Source organism: Choloepus didactylus, chromosome 6 (assembly GCF_015220235.1).
Source record: "Choloepus didactylus isolate mChoDid1 chromosome 6, mChoDid1.pri, whole genome shotgun sequence".
In the NCBI taxonomy this organism is placed as follows: Eukaryota; Metazoa; Chordata; class Mammalia; order Pilosa; family Megalonychidae; genus Choloepus; species Choloepus didactylus.
Genome location: NC_051312.1, coordinates 35,503,202 through 35,524,502, shown reverse-complemented (window position 1 = coordinate 35,524,502; position 21,301 = coordinate 35,503,202). Strand labels below are relative to the sequence as shown.

Sequence of the window (21,301 nt, the reverse complement as noted above, 5' to 3'; positions counted from 1 at the left end):
GTAACTTTAATTATAAAGAATTCTATTAGGAAGGGCAATAAATTATGGATTTTCCTGCTCTTGCTAATATTTGGTGCCTTTGTTTTTAGGAACAATTGGATTAAGTTCCAGTGAAGCAGTGGCCCCAAGAGTTGAGCTTTAAGGGCTTCTCTAAAAAAGTTAAGACAAAGAGATTGTGACATGAACCATTGGACCAAGAGAATTGGATATAGCCTGAAGCACCTGGGAAAGATTATTCAGGCAAATTTTAGAAATTAAAAATTCCAGGAACAGAAAAAGCATCTCATCCTGGCAGTAGATTGGGGTTAAAAGATTTTTTCCAGTGACTCAATGCTTGTCAGCTAGCCAGATAATTCCAGTGTTTTGGAGGGATAGGTTTGATATGTTTCAAGGAAAATGAATCTTGTTGGGCTTTGTTGTGAATTTCTTGTTTGCATCCAGGTAGTAGTAGAAGATTCTTTTCAGTCTGCCCTCCTCAGAAAAGCTCAGTGTTAGGGGCTTTTAACCTTTTGGTAGTAGCAAGCTTCTCTTTGAAAGGAAGGGTCTTGACTTGTTTCCTTGGATAATGGTTTTGGAGGCATCACTTTTTCTGTACTTGAGTGTGAAAAGCTGTGATCTGGGAGGACTGGTTCTGTGTTTCACAGCGGTGAGATCAGGTGCCCAGGGTCATGAGCACTGCCAGTTAGCCTTGACTGGAAGAGGGAAGGTTTAGCACACATTTCTAAAAGTGGGATGGGTAGAGTAATAGTGTGCTTTGGATGTGTTTTTGTGTAATGGGTGGTGGGAGAGGAGGGTTTTCAGGGGTGGGTACAGAACAAATCAGTGTCTCTGAGAGTATTTAGCCATTTTGCACACCTTGAAAATTCCAATACAGGAAAGAAAATAATCATAGGTCATTGCCATATAATAACTCAAAACTTGGACTCTGAACAGTGTGTGTACTGGTGGAGTTGGAAAGGATAGAGACATTTATTTATTCAGCAAACATTCATGGTTATATTACATGTGTTCTAGACATGCTATTAGATGCTGGAAATACTAAGCAGAAATGAAAAATTCTTGCGTTTTTCTTGACTACAAGAAAAAAATCACAACCAATAGAGGAGATAGACAGAGATACTTACACAGAGATAGTTACTAATACTATGTGGTAAGTGCTATAACAGAAGTATGTACAAGGTGATATGGTGGCTCACAGAGAAGTTTCTCTATCTGTGAAGTATCAGTGTATTAGGTTTCTTCAGAAAAAGAAAACTGATAGAATATATATATACACACACACATATACATATATATGTGTGTGTGTATATGTATATATGTATGTTATGAGATTTATCATAGGAATTGGCTCACATGATCGTGGGGATTGGCAAGTCTGAAATCTGCAGGGCAGACCACAAGGTGGAAACTTCAAAAAAGGTGGTTCTGAATTCTGGCACTTCTGAATTCTGTGGGGCAGGCCACAAGCCCAAAATTCCAGTCAAGGTGCAGGCAAGAAGCTGGCTGGCTGAAGAAAAGCCAGATATTCTTTCTGATTTCTGAAGTCCTCAGTTCTCACTTTAAGACTGATTGGATGAGGAAACTCCCCTCATTGCTCAGGGCAATCTCCTTTGTTGATTGAGATGCAGTCAGCTGTAGATGCAACCACCTAACTAATGATGTGAATTCATCTGCAAAATACCCTCACAGTAACAATAAGTCCATTTCTTACTTGACCAAACAACTGGATGCCATAACCTAGCTGATATTAACCATTACATTTAGTAAGGGGCTGTTTCTTTTTCCATTTTGCACACTTTTCCATTTAGGATTTTTTTCCCCCTCATTTCTTTGAGTGTCTGTTCTGCTCAAGAGCTTGCCAAATCTCACAGTTTGTATTCCTCAGACTTTGGTCATATGCGTGGAGTGCACCAACTCGGAGTAGGCATACTTCAGAAGAATTTACAGAGTTTACATCTCTGGGGGCATTCCAGAGGGGGATGGGCTTTGTCAGATGAATGCCATGGCTTCCTGTCTTTTAAAGGTACTGTTCTAAGGTGTGTTCTGCATAATTCTTCAGAGGGATGAGCTCCGTTGCCAGCTCAGTGTGGTAATCAGCTCAGTAATGCACCCTAATGGCTTTGTGTCCTTCCCTGTCTCCTCTCCGTACCCTTCACTCTGGCTTTACCTTCTTAATAAGCTACCCACATCCAAGTCCTTTTCTCTGAGTTCGGCAGAACACAAACTAAGACAGTTGGTATTAGAAGTGGCCCTAGAAAGCAGACCCTGAGAATAGTATTGTGGAATTGGAATCACTCACCAGTCAAGTGGCAGCAAGGACCCCTTTGCTAGTGGTAAGTGAAGTGTTTATAACCCCTGGTACTCTGTAATATCATAGTTGTAAGACTCTTACCAGTTGTGGGTTGGAATTCAGGTAGAAGAGAAAGCATTGGCTTAAACAGCAGCTTTAGCACTTGAGCAATATATGGACAATGGTTATGAGAAAGATAGTGGAGGGGTTGGTTGAATTTTGTTTTTCTCCCTTAGAAGCCTTGAGGTAAGAGAATGCCAGGCTCAAATCAGCCGGATATCAACTTAGGGCTCTGTGAAAGATAGAGGGAGCCCTCTTCCAGCTGGAGGGCAGACTGTATTGGAGATCAGACTCAGAATTTAATCATAATAATGGTAGAACTACAAAGGAAGTTGAATGCACAGCCTTGACAGTTTGCCTCTGATAAAGTCAGAGCCATGATATGGAAGAAGTGGGATCCTGAGACTTGGGGTGGAGGCACTGAGAACTTTGAGCCCTGGGATTCTCTTTGATCCTCCAGGCCAGTAGAAGCATCCCCTCTCTCTCTTGTGAAGGAGAACAGCCTCTCCTAACCTGGACACTGTGCAAAGACCCCCCTCAGGCAGTGCCTTGCAAGATGAGGCTTGTCTTCCGCCTCACCTATGATCTCAGCATAGCCTAAGAGGGGAAGTACAGTCTGCTATTGGGGAAATAAATAGCTTTTGTACTGAAGAAGTTGTAGGATTGGGTTAATATGTACTAGTAGGAACTGGTACATAAGCGAATGAATCTTTAGGTTGTTGGACCAAAAGGTTGGATGGCCTTGGACTATAAAGCTGAATAGGGAAGAATTTATTGGCAGGAGTATTCTCCCATGATTCAAGACTTAATGACCTATCAAGGACAACTGGAGGTGATCCTAATATGCTGCTTAGCAGGCTCTTTAAAGCTTGGACATGTCAATGACCTATATCAGAGATTCTCAACCAGAAGTGATTTTGCTGCCTCTGAGTCTATTTGGCATTGTCTGGATGTGTTTTTGGGTGTCACACTGGGGGTTGCTTCTGGCATCTAGTGGATAAAGGCCAGGGATACTACTAATCCTCCAACAATGTGCAAACAGCCCCTTAACCAAAAAGGACTATCCTTCCCCAAATATCAGTAGTGCCAAGTTTGAGAAACCCCGGCCTGCAGTAAATGTGGTGGAAATACCAAAATTGTCTTGGTTGAGTGTTGAGGAAGGATAACAGAAAGTTCAGGGAGGTGGAGATTTTAGAATAGATTTATCACTTGAGGCCAGAGACCTGCCAGCTAGCTGTTTTCCTGGGAGGGCCCACTCCCTTCATGGTAATATGAAATGCCCAGTGAGGGGGCACCAACATCTTTGAGAAGCCCAGCGTTGACTGTCCTGTATAGGCCAGGATTAACTGTAGATGTTGCCATGGAACCGGGTTCCCAGTTATCAATGAGGATGATAGAATTTCAAAAAAAGCAGAGGCCAGGTGATGGCACTTAGCCATCAGAGGCAAGGTAGGCTCATTACCCATAATGGGCATCAATGCTGGAGCTGAAGCCATGGTACCTTCACCTACTGTGATACTGATCTACCGTGAATAGATTTTCTCCCCACTGGCTGCTTTTAATATTCTTCTTTGGCTTTCTTTCAAGAGTTTTACTTTGATATTTCTAGGTGGAGTTTTCTTTGTGTATATCCTGCCTGGGGTTTGTTGAATATCTTGAATCTGTAAGGGCACTGACTAGGGTATTGCTTGACTTGTAGAACAAGAAAAAAATCAAGAGCTGGCAAGTAAAAGTCTTATGTCAGCCACTGCAATGGAAAATCACAGTCCCTCACTTAATTTTCAGATGTGAGTCAGTTCTCAGACCCATATCCCGTGGATTAAGAGGGAAGCTGGATCCCCTTGAGGAAGGACCTTGCATCTCTCCCCCTCCTCCAAGTTTAGGCAAATGTTCCCCCAATCTTTCCTCAAGGGAATTGCAGTCTTTCTCAGAATAACTGTATATCAAGGAAAGGATAATATCCAGTCCGTTCAAAGGTTTTGTGTTCAGGGTCTGAGCTGATGCTAGTACCAGGTAACCCTCAACCAGTGGTGGAGAGGAGTTTGCAGATAAATGTCTTTGTGAGGCACAAAGTGCAGCCTGCATGGTTCTTGAGAGGATCTCAGGGAGCCCCTTTACCGACAGCAGTAACCAGCTTAACACTTTTTATTGGCTCTGCCTTGTTCCCTGTCTCACTTGCATGCTTGCTCCCTCACTCTGTCTTTCTAAGATCACCTCCCAAGTAAGTAAACAATCTGCACTCCAGTCCTTGTCTCTGGTTCTTTTTTGGGGAACCCAAACTATAAAAGGTAGGAAGCAAAATATGATGCCTAGAACTCGAGCACAGGGGGATTGGCTCCCTCTTGTTTCTAGTCCTTCTACTGAGTTTACTTGGGACTCTGGAGCCAATTCATACTCCGACTAGGGAGTCCCTTTGGCCCCACGTGCCCACTATCACTTGGCGCTGTTTGACTATGCTGGTGGGTATGAGATATGTCATTATGGTTTTACATTCCCTGACCAGTAATAATGAGACTAAACATCTTTTCAAATGTTTGTGTGCCATTTTTGTTTCCTCTTCTGTGAAATTCCTGTTCAAGTCCTTTGTGCAGTTTTCTATTGTTTTTGTTTGCTTTGTTTTGTTCTTTTCTTAGTTCTTTATTCTGGTTTCTAGTCCTTTATTGATTATCTGTGTTGCAAATATCTTCTTATGGTTTATTGCTTGTCTTTTTACTTCCTTGTGTCTTAATGATCAGAAGCCTTAATTATAACATTGATCATTTTATCTTTTTATGGTTTGCACTTTTGATATTTAGTTTAAAAATTCATTCTCTGCTCTGAAGTCATAGTATTCTCTATTATAAGTATTTTGTAGTTTTGCCTTTTAAATACAGCTTTTTAATCTACCTTGAATATATTTTCTCCCCTCCTGCTGTTTTCAATATTTTTCTTTGGCTTTCTTTTTGGCATTTTACTTTGATATCTCTAGGTGGGGTTTTCTTTGGGTATATCCTGCTTTGGTTTGTTGAATATCTTGAATCTGTGAATTAATGTCTTTCATCACTTCTGGGAAAACTTAACAGAAGACAGCTGGATTGTCATATCTACTGCATTCAGTTTTGCAGTGTAGCTTCTGGAATAGTTGTATACTTGGGAGAAAATGAGAGTGATAAAAACAAATAACAACAATCTTACTGAGACAGTTCAGACCCTTTGATGGGGTCTTGGGAACCCCTTGAGAACCCCAAATCCAACTTTGAGAACTACTGTTCTAGGGTTTTGGTGTCAAGGATATACTAGCCTCCTAAAATGAACTGGGGAGTATTCTTTCTTTTTCTGAACTGTGGGATAAATTGTGTAAAATTGAAATTGTTGTTCCATGAAAATTTGGTAAAAACTTGATAAAATCTTCCGGGCTGGAATTTTCTTTATGGGAAGATTTTTAAACCTTTGATTCACTTCCTTTAGTGGTTATAACTATTCAGATTTGTGATTTTTTTTCTGGAGGCTTTTGATAAATTATGTTTTTAGGAATTTTTCCATTTCATTTAAGTTTTCAAATGTGTTGGCATAAGTTCATCAACATCATTTTATCTTTAAAACATATGCCACATTTAGAGTTCCAGATATTTGTGCCTGTTTTCTCTATCTTGACCATCCTTACTGGAGTTATGTCAAATATCAATATTATTAGTCTTTTATTTTTTTTAAAGCAATTTTTAGCTTTGTTGATCTTTTCTATTTTTTAAATTAATTTCTGTGCTTTTATTTATTACTTTTTTCCTTTGATTATTTTTGGATTTATTTTGCTGTGATAGTCTTTTTTTTTTTAACCATTCTAACCATTTTTAAGTGTACAGTACAGTAGCATTAATTACATTTACAATGTTGTGCTACATCACCAGATAACGACTTTTTTATAGTTAAACTGCTACTCATAGAGACTTGTACAGCTCATAGTATGGATACCATTCTTGTTCCCTTACCTCAGTTTTATTATAATAGTTAAAATGGTATTTTTCTTGAAAAAGTTTTTCCTGAAGTTATTTCAGGATATTTGTTTTTCCCGTTGCTTTGCTTTGCTTTGTTTGGAAATTTTTTTCTTAATTTGATAAATAAAGTAATTAAAAAAACAGTATTTTTCAAACTGTGGGTGACCCATTAGTGGGTGGTATAATCAATATAGTAGGTTATGACCAGCATCTACAGAAAAGGAATGGAATAATAGAATAGGAAAATATAGTGTTCTTCACATGTTCTATGGCTAGTACTATGTACTAAGGGTAAGCATTATTTTGTGAAACTTTTATTTCAAATATATGTAGCCATACACATACTTGTACATGTAGCTATCTGTATTGGGTCACAGTATAAAATGTATTTCTTACTGTGGGTTGTATTAAAAAAAAAACAGTTCTAAAGCCACTGTACTGACAGGTGGTTTGTCTAATTATCAGTAAAGGCTTCAAACCAAAACAAACAAAATTAACACCTGAGGAATTTAATAAAATGACAGATTTTAGACTTACTGAATGAAAACCACCCCCAAACGGGTTAAGGAATTGGTGTTTCTAACCCTATGTGATTTTAACCCTTTGGGTACCTGGGAACTGCTAATTCAGAATAGAAATAGAGCTTGAGAGCTTGTTGGGACGTTCTAACATGGGACAGAGGACAGTGCAGCTATCCTCTGCAGACAGTGCAGACTTCCTATCTGTGAGCTCTAGAAGCGACACGAAGTGGCAAGGAAGCCAAACGGTGGCCCTCGAGGTGGTAGGGGGTGGAGGCAGGCTGGGAACATCCTGTTGGTGGTTAGAATGATAGAAAAGTAAAGTAGCTCTCCTGCTGAAATCATAGAATCAATTAGCATGTACTGAATGGCTGATGTATTTATACCCCATAGATGATACTCTTGAAGCTTAGAATGTATGAACTTGCATACATTAGTCTGTAACAAGCAAATTCATGGATACATTCCAATTCAGTCTCAGAGAGATACAAGTTAAAATCATTCATGACTGTTCAGCATGTGTTACCCTATAAGCTGGTGACTATTGCAGCCAGCATTCAAGGCTTGGCAATACCCAGCTTGCTAGGCAGGCAGTGGTTTTGCAGTGTGGGCAGTGACTGGGGAGAGCTCCGTTTAGCTGACGTGAAAATGGATGCTTAAACCCTAGGATAGTCTATGAGCTTTTCCATTACTTCCTTTTCTTTTAATGGCTTTTCTGAAAGATCAGGGAATAGAACGAGACCATTTTGTAGATGGGAACTTTGACCGGCGGAATACAGAGTAGCTAGTTACAGTAACAGTGTCACTCTAGGAGTGACACGAAGTGGCAAGGAAGCCAAAGGGTGGCCCTCGAGGTGGTAGGGGGTGGAGGCAGGCTGGGAACATCCTGTTGGTGGTTAAAATGATAGAAAAGTCACTCTAGGCTCCACCCTCCCCACATGGTATCTGGGTATCAGGAGTGAGGTTGTTTGGTAAGAACCTTCAACAGTGATCTATAGGGGGATTCTACATTTTCAGCTGAGAATCAAAATTTTCTTTATGTATCGGTAAATGAGGCTTATTGACTGTTTCATTTATCTGTTGCTGTATAACAAACCACCCCAAAACTTGAGTGGGTTAAAACAGCAGCAGCAGCAGCAGCAGTTTATTTGCTCATGATTCTGCAGTTTATGCAGAGCTTGGTGAGATGGCTTATCCCTGTTCCACAGGGTTTCAACTGGGATCTCTCACAAGGTTGCTTTCACCTGGAAACTCAGCTTCTTTGTAGCACAGCAACTGGGTTCCAAGGGGGCAAAGCAGAAGCTACAGGATCTCTGGGCCTAAAAGTCCCAGAATGTCACTTCTGCCACATTCCTTTGGTCAAAGCAAGTCATGAGTCTAATCATGATTCAAAGGGAAGGGAAATTGAACTCCTCTGTTTGATCGGAAAGTGGCATGCACATTTATTAATGGGAAGAAGCGCTGGTGTCCATCTTTGGAAATGGATCCAGTACATTGGCCCTTCTTTTCTTTCCTCCTCCCTTTCTGCCCTCCCTCCTTCCTTCCTTCCTTCCTTCCATCTAAACATGCCAACTATTACCTTCAGGATAAAAGCTCAACATGTATTTTATTTAAAGATTAATCTCTTCTTCTCTAATACTTCTGTTTTTCGTTGATTCTTTCCTAGTGGTATTTTTACATTTTGTTATAGTTTTATTTGTTTTCTCTTCCTCATTAGATTGTAAGTTCCTCTAAGGTAGGGTCTTTTCTTTCATCTTTGTTTCTTACATAGCTTGTGGTATGTGCTCAATAAAGATTTGAATGAATAAATGAATTCAGTGAGTAAAAAACAGATTTTAGAATAACTAACCATCAGTTGTCCAGATGAAGCATCAGTTTTTGTCAGGCAAGTGCCACAAAAACTATCTTCATCTATTCTACTTTTGATTTTTCGTTCTTGGTCAGGGCCCCCTTTTCCAGGCCCCCCACATTTACCATCTTATGCTTTAAGTGAATGTATATTATAACATATTATTATGTCTTCATTTATTATATTAATATTTAAGTACTTATGTGTACTAATTTTTATGTTAAATACATTATGTCTTTTACCATATGTATTCACATGTATTATTTTATTAAACCACTTACGGGAAAGATAGAGGTATAGTAAAAGTGGACAGTCCTTTCAAGTGGCATCTGCCACCCTAAATACCTGATTTTTCTCATTTCTCTCCCTGGTAACTAGGAGTGTGAGGAAGAGGCTGCCTGTGTCATTATGTGTGCGTCGGTCAAGTACAATATCCGGGGTCCTGCCCTCATCCCAAGGATGAAGACCAAGCACCGAATCTACTACATCACCCTCTTCTCCATTGTCCTCCTCGGCCTCATTGCCACTGGCATGTTTCAGTTCTGGCCCCATTCCATCGAGTCCTCAAATGACTGGAATGTAGAGAAGCGCAGTGTCCGTGACGTGCCAGTAGTCCGGCTGCCAGCGGACAGCCCCATCCCCGAGCGGGGGGATCTCAGTTGCAGAATGCACACATGTTTTGATGTCTACCGCTGTGGCTTCAACCCGAAGAACAAAATCAAGGTGTATATTTATTCTCTGAAAAAGTATGTGGATGACTTTGGTGTCCCAGTCAGCAACACCATCTCCCGGGAGTATAACGAACTGCTCACAGCCATCTCAGACAGTGACTACTATACTGACGACATCAGTCGGGCCTGCCTGCTTGTCCCGTCCATCGATGTGCTTAACCAGCACACCCTCCGCATTAAGGAGACAGCGCAAGCATTGGCCCAGCTCTCTAGGTATCTAGCACTTTTACAGACCAGAGCCCAAGAGATATTTGAATAGTTCTTTAGGGAACTAAGGGGAAGGGGAGAATTAGGAAATGCTTCTCCTCTTGAGCTGGCTTTCACCTGCTAACCCTTTTCTCCTAGGGAGGGGAGTGTATGAACGGCTCTTGCATTTGGTCTCTGTGCAGTGAGAAGCATTCCACTCTCTTTGGTGCTATTGCAGTGGGTTCCCAGCCCTGAGAGTTTAAAAACTAAGGATGGCTCTTCTTACCATGCTTTTCCCTTTTAATCTGAGTATTTTTCCCCTCTCCCTTTATCAGTTATATAATATGTATTCAGTTTAGAAACTCTGGAATATAAAGGTAAGCAAAAAGAAGAATATAAGATTTATTACATAATCCTGCCTCTTAAGATTTTGATGTTACCTTTCAGTCAGTTTTGTATAAAAAAGATATACATGCACCCGTATACAGTTTTGTCAAGAATGTCACACAGCACACACTCTGGTGGCTGCCTTTTTTCTTAATATGTCATAAAATATTTCCAAATAATTTCATATTATTTTACTGTGTGATTTTAAGGATTGTATTGTATTCCATTTCATAGATGTTCCTAATGTATTTAACCAGTTGTTCTAGTTTCCTAGCTGCTAAATACCTTACAATAGGAAGGCATAACAAAAGGAATTTACTGGCTCACGATTTCAGAGGCTCGTTTCCTCCCAGGTTGGCATCTTGTGGCTGGCCGGCAATCTTTGGGTTCCTTGGCTTTTCTGTCAAATGGCAATGTACATGTGGCATCTTTTTTTTTCTCTTCTGGGTTCCGTTGACTTCCAGCTTCTTGTTTCTCCTGTGGCCTCCTCTTCATGTCCAATTTCTTTTGCTTATAAGGTCGTCAGCCATACTGGATGAAGGCCCACCCTCATTCAGGTTGGGTACACCTTAACCAATAACATTTTCAAAGGTCATATTTATAACGGGTTCACACCCACGGGACCAAGGCTTGGGACCCGAACATGCCTTTTGTGGGAGACATGATTTAGTCTCCAACACCCGTCTTCTGTATTTTGTTTATTTTTTGTTTCTCTAACAAAATGTTGAACATTTAGGTAGTTTTCAGTTTTTCATTATTATAAATAGTTCTGTAGTAGACAAGCTTGAAGTACACATTTATCCATTTTTCCTTTTGGAGACCTATACTAATGCTTGATCACTTTGCTGTATTTTGAGTTGGGTATACTTGCCACTGGTCATCCAGTAACCCGACCCTTGTTTTTGTTTCTTCACAATTGACATATGAATTTACTTACATGTTTAATTTCTTAATAGGTGGGATCGAGGTACAAATCACCTGCTGTTCAACATGTTACCTGGGGGTCCCCCAGATTATAACACGGCCCTGGATGTCCCCAGAGACAGGTAGGCGTATTTGGGGTTGTCCCTCTTACAGGTTTCTGAAGATTAAGTAAATGCAAGACCCTTTGTTCATGAGAAATCATATTCCTAAGCCCACTGGGACATACTTTGTAATCAGAATTGTGTATTCAATAAAAAACTGTCCTAGGCATTTCCCTCCTTAAGACCTATAATATTGACACTTGCTTCAATCCATTGTGGAAAACCAGTCAGAGCTTCTGTACTATGCATAGCCTGAGTTATACTCTCCTGAGAGCAGCACCCCTACCCCTAAGGCCTGGTCAATGAGTGGCTTGTGTTAGCAGTCTCTGGATTGGGAGATGTGTTGAAAGTGGAACTACAATGTACTGAGGGAAGAAGGGCAGGGATGTGTAAGTGATACCTAAAGCCTATAATGCAGGGCAAAAATGCGGGCACTCAATTGTAATTTTCTGTTGTTTCAGTTGGTAGGGTTTCTTCCTTCCTTTCATTCTTCGTCACTCTCCCTGCCTCTGTCTCTCCCTCCCCTCTCCTTTCCCTCTCCCCAGCCCCATCTTCCTTCTCCTTTCTTTCTTTCTCCTTCCCCTCCCTTCCTCTTCCCTTCCCTCCCCTCCCTTCCTTCCTTATAAAACCCACCAAATAGGCAGATATGGTGTGTGGGGTGGCCATAGCTGTATGATTCTGACTGTGAATTTGTTCTCCATATTTATTTGTCCTTTTATATATTGACTGTACCCTCTGGCCAGAGGCTTCTTGAGAGGTGGGGGGTGGGTGGGGGTGGATGGAGCTTGGGGATTAGGTGCTGATTAAGGTACCTCTCCCAGTGCTTCATCCCAGGCTTTGAGAAAAGCAGAAAGTGTGGGCCCAAGTTGAGGTCCTGAGTAATACTCAAGGTGTGGGATTGTTAGGAGTTTATACATGAACTCATTCATCACCCATATTATTACAGTTGATGTATAATTCTTGAAATCATTGTTACTGTAAAAGGTGGGAGAATGGCCTGAGGCCAGCTCTGTTCTCAAGTTGTTAGAGATTAGCATGGTCATTTATGAAAATATAAGCTTACTATGGCTTGTCTTCAGAAGATTAAATCTAAACACTCTTAGCTTTAAGTGATTATCTGGAGTCAGTTTTGAATTTCTATCTGGAAATATAATTATCACTAGAGGAGACATACCCACTGGCCTCCATGCCTCAGCTTTGGTGTAGAGCCCGTTTTGGACGACAGAGGGCAGTCAGGCCACACAAAGTCTGAAGAAACCAGCTAAAGATGAGGTGATCCCTCATTTGGCCCTTAGCCCCTGTGAGGGTGTTTGTTCCTGAGTGGACTACTGTTTTATGGATTAGCTTGTTCTGGGAAAGTGAAACTCTTTAGAGAACAGAGAAGGGAAGGAAAAGAACTATTAGGAATGCCATGTCTTCACCTCCTTTTGGGGGCTTATTTCAGAAGGGCTTATTTCTGTTTGGGGCATTTTATTTTTTGCTGACATTTTGGTATATGTATCTGCGTGGGAGATGGATGGTTTTTTATCAAGTGCACATGTTAAAGGAGATTTCATTTCCATCTGGGAAAGTGTCAAGTAGACAGGAGAAAGTTTACGTTCTCACTAGTGCTTAGGTGTTAAGGAGCAGGAAGGTTAGATCACTTTCCTATGCTTCTATTTTTGTAAGTGATCATGGACAATCCTGCAGCTAGTAATGAATCACCATAGAGTCCTCCTTTATCTATCCATGTGGAAGTTTTCATTTTGAAACCTAAGTGGCCTTCTGATTGGGATAAGGAATAGTAGATTTGCCTGTTATGTTTTATCTTTTGTCCTTGCTCCTGGATTCAGAGGAGGCAAGACTCATGAGTGTAGAATAGTTTTAAAGCAGGAGCTGCATATTAGATTGATTGGAAATTAGAAAACAGATGGGGTTATTAGACTGCTTCTAAGATCTCCTGAAGTCAATAATTGTAGGTGTGATTACTTCAGAATTATTTTACTCAGGGAAATGCAAGGACCAGGCATGAAGGAAATGCCTGCTCAGTAAATATATCTTTCATGCTGCTTTAATCTGTTTTTATTTCTCTTTCAGCTGTTAAAGGTTACACACATAATGCACCTCTGTTTTCTTTGTACAGTATTTGAACAACATGTAAAAATCTGCTTTCCCTCCCCCTTTATTTTTACTCCCTTACTGAGAGGGAATCACTATTAAAATACTGGGTATTTTTCTAGCTCTTTTTCTTTTTTATACACAAACACAGACATAGACGTACTCATTTTATTCAAACTTAAGTGGCAGCATACTGTACCTCTAATATGCCTTACTTTACTGATCTTAGTTTTCTCCGATATGTTCTATAATATTGTTACCACCTTGGATTTTTATAAATCCTTTGCACATATTGTCTCTCACAAATTTTTACTTCTGTGTGGGTGTGTATTTATTTAAACTTGTTATGGAAAATTTCAAAGGTATACAAAATAAAAGAGAATAGTACAGTGGATCCCACTTACCTATGTCTAGCTTTAGTAATCATCAAGTCGAGGCCTGTCTTGTTTCATCTGTACCTCTGCCCTTGCCCCCCCACCCAGATTATTGTGAAGCAGATCACAAACATTATATTACCGCATCTATAAATATTTTGGTATGTCTGCATGGTAAGGGCTTTTTTAAAAACATAACTAGAATACTATTATTGAACTTAAAAAAAATTAACAGTAATTCTTTATCACCAAATATCCAGCCATTGATCAAATTTCCCTATCTCATAAATAATTTTTTAAAGTTTGACTCAGTAGGCAAATAAGGTCCACATGTGGGGAGTATATTTATGTATTGCTCCAATTTGTGCACAATTTTTAATCAACAGAATTAGTCAACTTTTTGTTTTATGAAAACCTGAAGCCTTATATTTGAGGAATGTGCAGGCCGAATTGCATACGTGGCCTAATAGGAAGCAAAGGATAGAACTGTAGCCCAGCCGTGTTCAGGCACTGTGAATACTCAGATAGGAGAAGGAGAGCTGTAGGCACATCTGTGTAAAGACCCAGGGGTAGGGAAGGTGAAGTACATGAGGTAGGGAGGCAGGTTCAATGACAAAGGAGATGTCCTGGAGTCAGCAAGCCCTTTGACATGCTAAAAGTGCTGGAGAGCACTTCAAGCGATAGAATAGTTGGCCTGATATGAGTCTAATCATTATACTAATACTTCTTTAGCTATAAGTTTTCTATTTGGTCTTTTGCAACTTTGGAACTTAACTGTGATTTTTGGATACATAATGGGAAAACAGAATGTGCTTTTCAGAAATTCACTTTGCAGTCAATGTAAAACACGTGTTCTGCCAAGTAAGGGATACTTAAGATTCTCCAATAGAATGTTATAGAAACCTTCACAGGAGAAGATACAATGGCTTACTCAAAGTTCAAGCTTTGTCAGTAGCAGGGTTGGAAGTGAGACGAGTTTGACTAAGTCCAGCCTTAGCTCCTTCCAAGATCATAAAGGGAGATGACACATGTATGATTTGTGACATAAGACATGCTTCCCTGTTACTAGTGCGTAACCTCCTTTCCTATTACCAGTGCATGACCTCCCTGGGACAGAATAGCAATGAAAGGTGGTGTGATAGACACCTGCTTCCTCTCTCGCCACACACACATCCACACCACCTCTCCTCTGGGGCTGTGGTTACAGTGGCCTGATCACCTATTACTCTGGCTTCCAGGACTGCCTGGTACCTGCATATTGGATCCATGTCTGTTTTTCTGCACATGGGTCATAGGGACCTGGACAGAGTCTACTTGCCATCATGGTCATGGAATTCACCCAAATTCATGTTGTATGGCTTCAGTGCTGAATACTAATCAGGAAAAATAAGACTGGATATTGGTATTAAGGATAGTCATTAAATTTTACAGAGTAGGCTGGCAGCCGGAGAGGTTTGTAGCCTGCACATTACCTCACTCACCAGTTCTTGGTTTCATACAGCTTAAACAAACAGACTGGGATTTCCAGGAGTGGTTTGAAAATCTATGAACTTAAACTGGCCATGTTAGAAGGGAATGTAGGCTGTCATCAGGGCAAGGAGGGTATTGGGAGCAATCAGTATTGCAGAAAATGTTGTTTCTTGGTTCAGACATTTTGGCTTAGATTGTGCAATGCACGAAACTGGCAAAACTCAGTCCCAGTAAGTGATTTCAATGGACTTGGGGCTCCAGGGACTGAATAACAGTAAAAGTTAGTGTGATAAACACCTGTTTCCCTTCTCAGATGAGGTGACTTTGTAGTACTTGCTGGATCCAATTAAAACAATGTGGTCACTGTTTTCTGATTAAGGAGAATAAAAGTGAAGACACGCAAACCATAGGAGAAGCACTACAGGTCCAATCCTGGATTCGGCTCCCTGTATAGGGAGTTGGGTTAATAAGACTGAGTAGCTGGAATGGATGGTGAGAGTTGATCAAGGTGATGGGATGCGCATATGGCTCTGGGACAACTGTGGGAAGAACTGCTCAGGCAGGAATTGGAGAGGGGGGTGGGACATAGACCATGAAAAACAGAGTAATCTCTATACACGGCTGCCTTCTGTGCCCATTGTCTCCTGAGAGTCCAGCCAGTGGGAAAATGACTGCCCTAACCAGTCTTCCAATGCAGGCCTATTGTTTTTCCTGTTATTGTAAGTGTTTTTAAGAATAAAGTGTGACTTCTGGGAGACGTCATTGGAATCTGAAGGGGTAGTAAAGAGTCTGTTGATAGTGTGTCCCCCAACTGATTTTGTGACCCCAGGAAAGACTGGTGACTCAGGGATAGAATGCAGCTGATGTCTGGGAGTTGTGAATGTAAAACATTTAGCACAGAATCTTCTATAAAGTAAGTGACTCAGTAAACATTGGCTGCTGCTGTTGTTATTATTGAGACTATTATTCTTATCCCTTTCCACAGAGCTTATCAGAATGAAGACTTCTCTTTCTCACCATTTGACAAAATCCTTTGCTTTCAGGGCTCTTTTGGCTGGTGGTGGCTTTTCTACGTGGACTTACCGGCAAGGCTATGATGTCAGCATACCTGTCTATAGTCCACTTTCCGCGGAGGTGGATCTTCCAGAGAAAGGATCAGGGTAAGGTGCATTCACTACAGCTAGGTGTTGCCTTTACAGAATCTGAGATGCCGATGAAGTTTGGTGTGGTGGGTTTCATAGAAATAAAAGCATTGATTATAGTCCAGGGTCCTTGAATCTGTCATCTTTCCTACCCCACCCCCAATCCTGTTTATCCTACAGTTTTTCTTGTTTTGGTTAATACATAGTGCTATCTGCCAAGTTTCCAAGCCAGAAATCAAAGTGGTGTCCTTAACTGCTTCTTCTCCCTTACTTCCTATATCAAAATAAGTCCTGTTTATTCTGTATCCCAGATATTTCTTAGCTCCATCTATTTCTCTCTGTCTCCTCTGCCTTCAACCAGGTTATTGTCACATCTCCCTTGGATTGCTGAAATGGCTTCCTTTTTGGGTCCCCTGTCTTAAGATAGGTACCTTCCAATTTCAGTATTCTTGAAGATAAAGCCCATACTCCCTAAAATGTTTTTCAAGATCCTCTGTCATCTGACCAGTGTCTCCATTCCTAGCCTATGTCTGGGAACTTTTTTTCTTTCTTTTAATTCTTAGAGTAAGCCTTCCTCTCTCAGTTCTTCTGGATTGCAAACACACTCTCCATTGCCTGGAAATCTTTTTCTTCATTTTTATCAGAAACCTTCTTCTTTTAGGTTTCAACTTGAATGCTACTGCCTCAGGGATGACTCCTCTGCTTTCTGCTCCCATAGCAGCCTGCACTTGTTCTAGTGCCACGCTCAATATGCCCTCTTGGAATGACTTACTCAAAGCCTGCCTTCTTTGGAATTTGTAAGCACAATGAAGCTGGGGCCAGGTCTGCTTTTTAATAGTTTTTATCCTCAGATCCTGGCACATAGTTGTCATATTTTTGATATTTGAGTGAGTAAATAAAAATGGTTGATAGCATGGATATGCAAGATGTTTTGTCTGACCTTTTTTTGCTGTAGTCTGTTTAAAACTCGGGCTAATTCATAGTAAGAATCTCAATGAACTTTAAACAAATATGATGATAATAAAAGCATTCATTACTTATGTGAGAAGTGCTCATATGTAAAGTGGACTAATTTGTAAATTGCAGCACTAGAGATGTCATGCTGGGTGAGATTTAAAAACCCACACATAGTATTTGGTCCCAGAAATGGGTCCTAAGGAAATAGTTTGCTTGGAGACCATTAAAATCATTCTCAAAGCCTCCCTAACTTTTTCTTAGAAGCCTTTATGACTTTTTGAGGCATAGAACTTTTCCCGGTAGAAGATATTTCTCTCCTGGATTTGCTTTCTACCATGTGGCCCTGCATCAAATTCCACAACTTACTTTAGACATTTGTTTAGCAAATTTCGTAATTTTGACAATGTTATAAAGCCAAGGTGACCTTAAAACATTTTTTCCTCTACCTGTTAGGCAAGTGCAAAGAAAGATTGAGTGGTTTGTAAACATGTTGCTTAGATCATCTTCCTGGATTTCTCCCATAGTGGACTCCCAGGGATGATTTATTTTATTATCTTTTATTGAGATATAATTTATATATCATATAATTCACCCTTTTAACAGTTCATTGGTTGTTAATATATTCACAAGCCATCACCATTGTCTAATTCTAGAACATTTTCATGACCCCCCAAAAAATAAACCCCATACCCATTAGCAATCATTCCCTGTCCCCATCCCCTTCCAGCAACCACTACTCTACCTAATCTCTTTATGTGTTTGCCTATTTTGGACATTTTGTATAAATGTAATCATACAATAAATGGCCTTTTGTGTCTGGCTTCTTTCACTGAGCATGTCTTCAGGGTTCATCCATGTTGTAACATGGAATCAGTACTTCCTTTTTTGGCTGAGTTATATTCCATTATATGGATATACCACATTTTGTTTATCCATTCATAAGTTGATAGACATTTGGGTTCTTTCCACTCTTTGGCTGTTATGAATAATGCTGCTATGAACATTTGTTTATGAATTTTTGTGTGAACATAGGTTTTTAGTTCTTTGGGGTATATACCTAAGAGTGAAATTGCTAGGTCATACAGTAATTCTATGTTAACTTTTGAAGGAGTTGCCAAACTGTTTTCCAAAGTGGCTGCACAATTTTACATTCCTACCAGCAATATAAAAAGGTTCCAGTTTCTCCACATCCTTACTGGTTTTTTTTTTTTTATTCTAGCCATCCTGATGTGTGAAGTGGTGTCTCATTGTATTTTTGATTTGCATTTCCTTAATAGCTAATGATACTTGAGCATCTTTTCATGTGCTTTTGACGATTTATAATATCTTCCTTTGAGAAATGTCTATTCAATTCGTCCATTTTTTAATTGGGTTGTCTTTTTATTGTTGAGTTATAAGAACTCTTTATATATTCTAGAGACTAGAACCTTATCAGATATTTGATTTGCAAATTTTTTTCTCCCATTTTGTGGGTTGTCTTCACTTTCTTGATAGTATTCTTCCATGCATGAAAGATTTTCCTTCTGATGAAGTACAATTTATCTATTTTTCTTTGGTTGCTTGAAGTTTTGGTCATATTTAAGAAACCATTGCCTAACTTTAGGTCATGAAAATTTACACCTATGTTTTCTTCTAAGAGTTTTGTAGTTTTAGCTGCTACATTTAGGCTTTTGACCCATTTTCAGTTAATTTTTGTAGATGGTGTGGGTCAAGCGCCAACTTCATTATTTTGCTTGTGGATATCCAGTTGTCTCAGTAACACTTGTTGTAAAGACTGTTCTTTTCCCTGTAGAATTGTCTTGGCACCTTTGTTGAAAATCAATTGATTATAAATATAGGGTTTTATTGCCAGATTCACAGCTCTAACCTGTTTCTCAGTATGTCTATCCTATGCCATTTCCACCCCATCTTGGTTATTGTAGCTTTGCAGTAAGTTTTGAAATCAGTAAATGTGTGCCCTCCAACTTTGTTCTTCTTTTTCAAGATATTTTTGCCTATTCAACATCCTTTGACCTTCAATTTATTTTTTATTATAATGTAACTTGAGTAAGTACAAATATAAAACAATCTAAACTCCTTGTGCTTATACAACTATGAAACTGAAACAAATTTAGAAATCAAATACAAAACAAATCTGCAAAACTAATGCCATTCAGAGTAATATAATTTAATGTGGTGGGTAAAGCTGTTTTTTTTTGTTTTTTTTTTTTTTTTAAGTTAAATTGCAGATTTCAAGGTGAATATGGAGTTAATTATGATTTTTTTGGGGGGGTTCAGCATACCTATATACTTTTGCATGCTGGATGATAATGAACTTCAACCACTTTTTTATTTGAACCACGAGGAAGCTTCCCTTTATATAGCATACTGTGGCATCATTTATCTTCATCTGTTGCGTATATATGAGTCACATTTTTTCCCCAACATTTAATTAGGAACATTTCCAAACAGATAAAGTTGAAAAAATTTTACAGTGATCACATGTATACCCAGCACCTAGTCTCTACCATTAATATTTACTATACTTGCTTTACATGATTTACATTTTAAGTCTTCATCTGTTCTCATTAGCCCACTAAACACAAACTTGGACATTAATTATGAACAAAAATATGCTTGTACTAATTATTTTAGATTATCACCAAAATGAAAATAGAAAAGGAATTCTTACAGAGAACTTGCAGACTGTGGAGAAAAGTTCAGTGCTCTGTTTTGAGGCTAGATCTACACAAATCCAAAAAGGGTAATCGGTGAGACCTCAGCTGGTACCCTTTGGGGCATGTGCCCAGGATCTTAATTGGGAATAGTTATGTGGCACTAGATATGAATAACTGCAGTAAACAAGAAAAAGTCAGTTGAACTTGGAAAAAAGAGTTTACTTCTCTGCTTGCTGTTTCCATAAGCATTTTCTTAAATTTGAATCACTTGTGTGATTAAAGACTTAAAAAAATTTTTTTAACCTTTTTTTCTAAGGTTGTTCAGGGCTCCCTTTCTGGGGATAAAGTAGAATCTTTATTAAAGGACTACTTGGACCAAGTATTTGACTCAGCTGGTTGTTCTCGATGAGGGGTAGGTGAGGGAGGGTGGTAATTTTGCCAACCCCCTCACCCCAGGGTACATTTGACATTTACTTGTCATGACTGAGGAGGGGTGTGTTGAGGGGAGCCGCCATAACCACCTCCAGGTTCGACGATTCCCTAGGAGGTCTCACAAGCTTCAGCATGTAGTTGTACTTACGGCTATGATTTATTAGAGTGAAAGGATGCAAAGTATCATCAGCAAAGGGAAGGGGAGCATGGGGTAAAGTCCGGGAAACCAAATGCTTGCTTCCAAGTGTCCTCTCCCAGTGGAGTCACACAGGAAATGCTTCATCCTCAGCAACAAGTTGTGACATGTATGAAATGTTGGCAATCAGGGAAGATCTTTAGAGACTCAGTGCCCCGGGTTTTTGTTGGGGCTGGTCACATAGGCACTGTCTGCCTAGCACGTACCAAAATTCCAGCTTCCCAAAGGAAAGTAGATGTTTGGCATAAACCATATTGTGTGGGCAAACAATTGGGGCACAGTGAGCCACTCTTGTTAGTTCTGGGAATGGTGGGAACCATCCCCAGATCCAGGTTTCCAGAAGCCAGCCAAGGTCCAACCTTGTGAGCAGGCTTTTCAGAGACCTATCAGGCCTGCTGTGTTAACTCTCTTCTGCACTGGCATCTGATTGGTAGAGGCCAGGCATGCAGCTCATCCTCCTAGAACGCACAGGACAGCCCCCACAGCAAAGAATACTTGGGTCTAAAATGTCAGTAGTGCTGAGAATCCCAGGACTAGGCATGGCTTGGTAAGTGAGCATATGAAGATATCAGGCTTGTCAGGTCAGCTCAGCTGCCTCTAGGTCTCTATCTTTCATATGTGCACCTTTCTTTTTTTTGTTTGCCAAATGTTTATTCATTGTATACCATTATACTAAAAGATTTACATTTTCAAATTGAGTATTAATGCATTAATGTGCTGGGGAACCACTGTGCTGGGCTATAAGTAAAACTATGCTATCATGAGGTCCTCAGTTATTTCAAATAGCTAAACCCCTTTTGGATAGATTCAAATAAAACTGATGCTCTGATAAATCCAGATGTACCTTTCTTAAGACTGCTAAAGCTAAATTGTTTATTATCTAATCCCTTTAATATCTAATAGCTCTACTATATTGGTTTAGAACTCCTAATTCCCTTCAGATTTAATCCAGGGAAGAA

General features: G+C 39.8%; 1 protein-coding gene across 1 annotated transcript in view; it reads left to right on the top strand.

The window, feature by feature from the left end:
• Positions 1-21,301, top strand: part of EXT2 (exostosin glycosyltransferase 2) — a 173,127-nt gene that overhangs the window by 1,468 nt on the left and 150,358 nt on the right. Inside the window, exons 2-4 of the mRNA XM_037838816.1 lie at positions 9,067-9,632; positions 10,949-11,038; positions 16,002-16,118. Of these exons, the coding sequence (XP_037694744.1) occupies positions 9,097-9,632; positions 10,949-11,038; positions 16,002-16,118 (743 nt within the window). The 5' untranslated portion in view covers positions 9,067-9,096. The remainder of the gene's footprint in view (positions 1-9,066; positions 9,633-10,948; positions 11,039-16,001; positions 16,119-21,301) is intronic.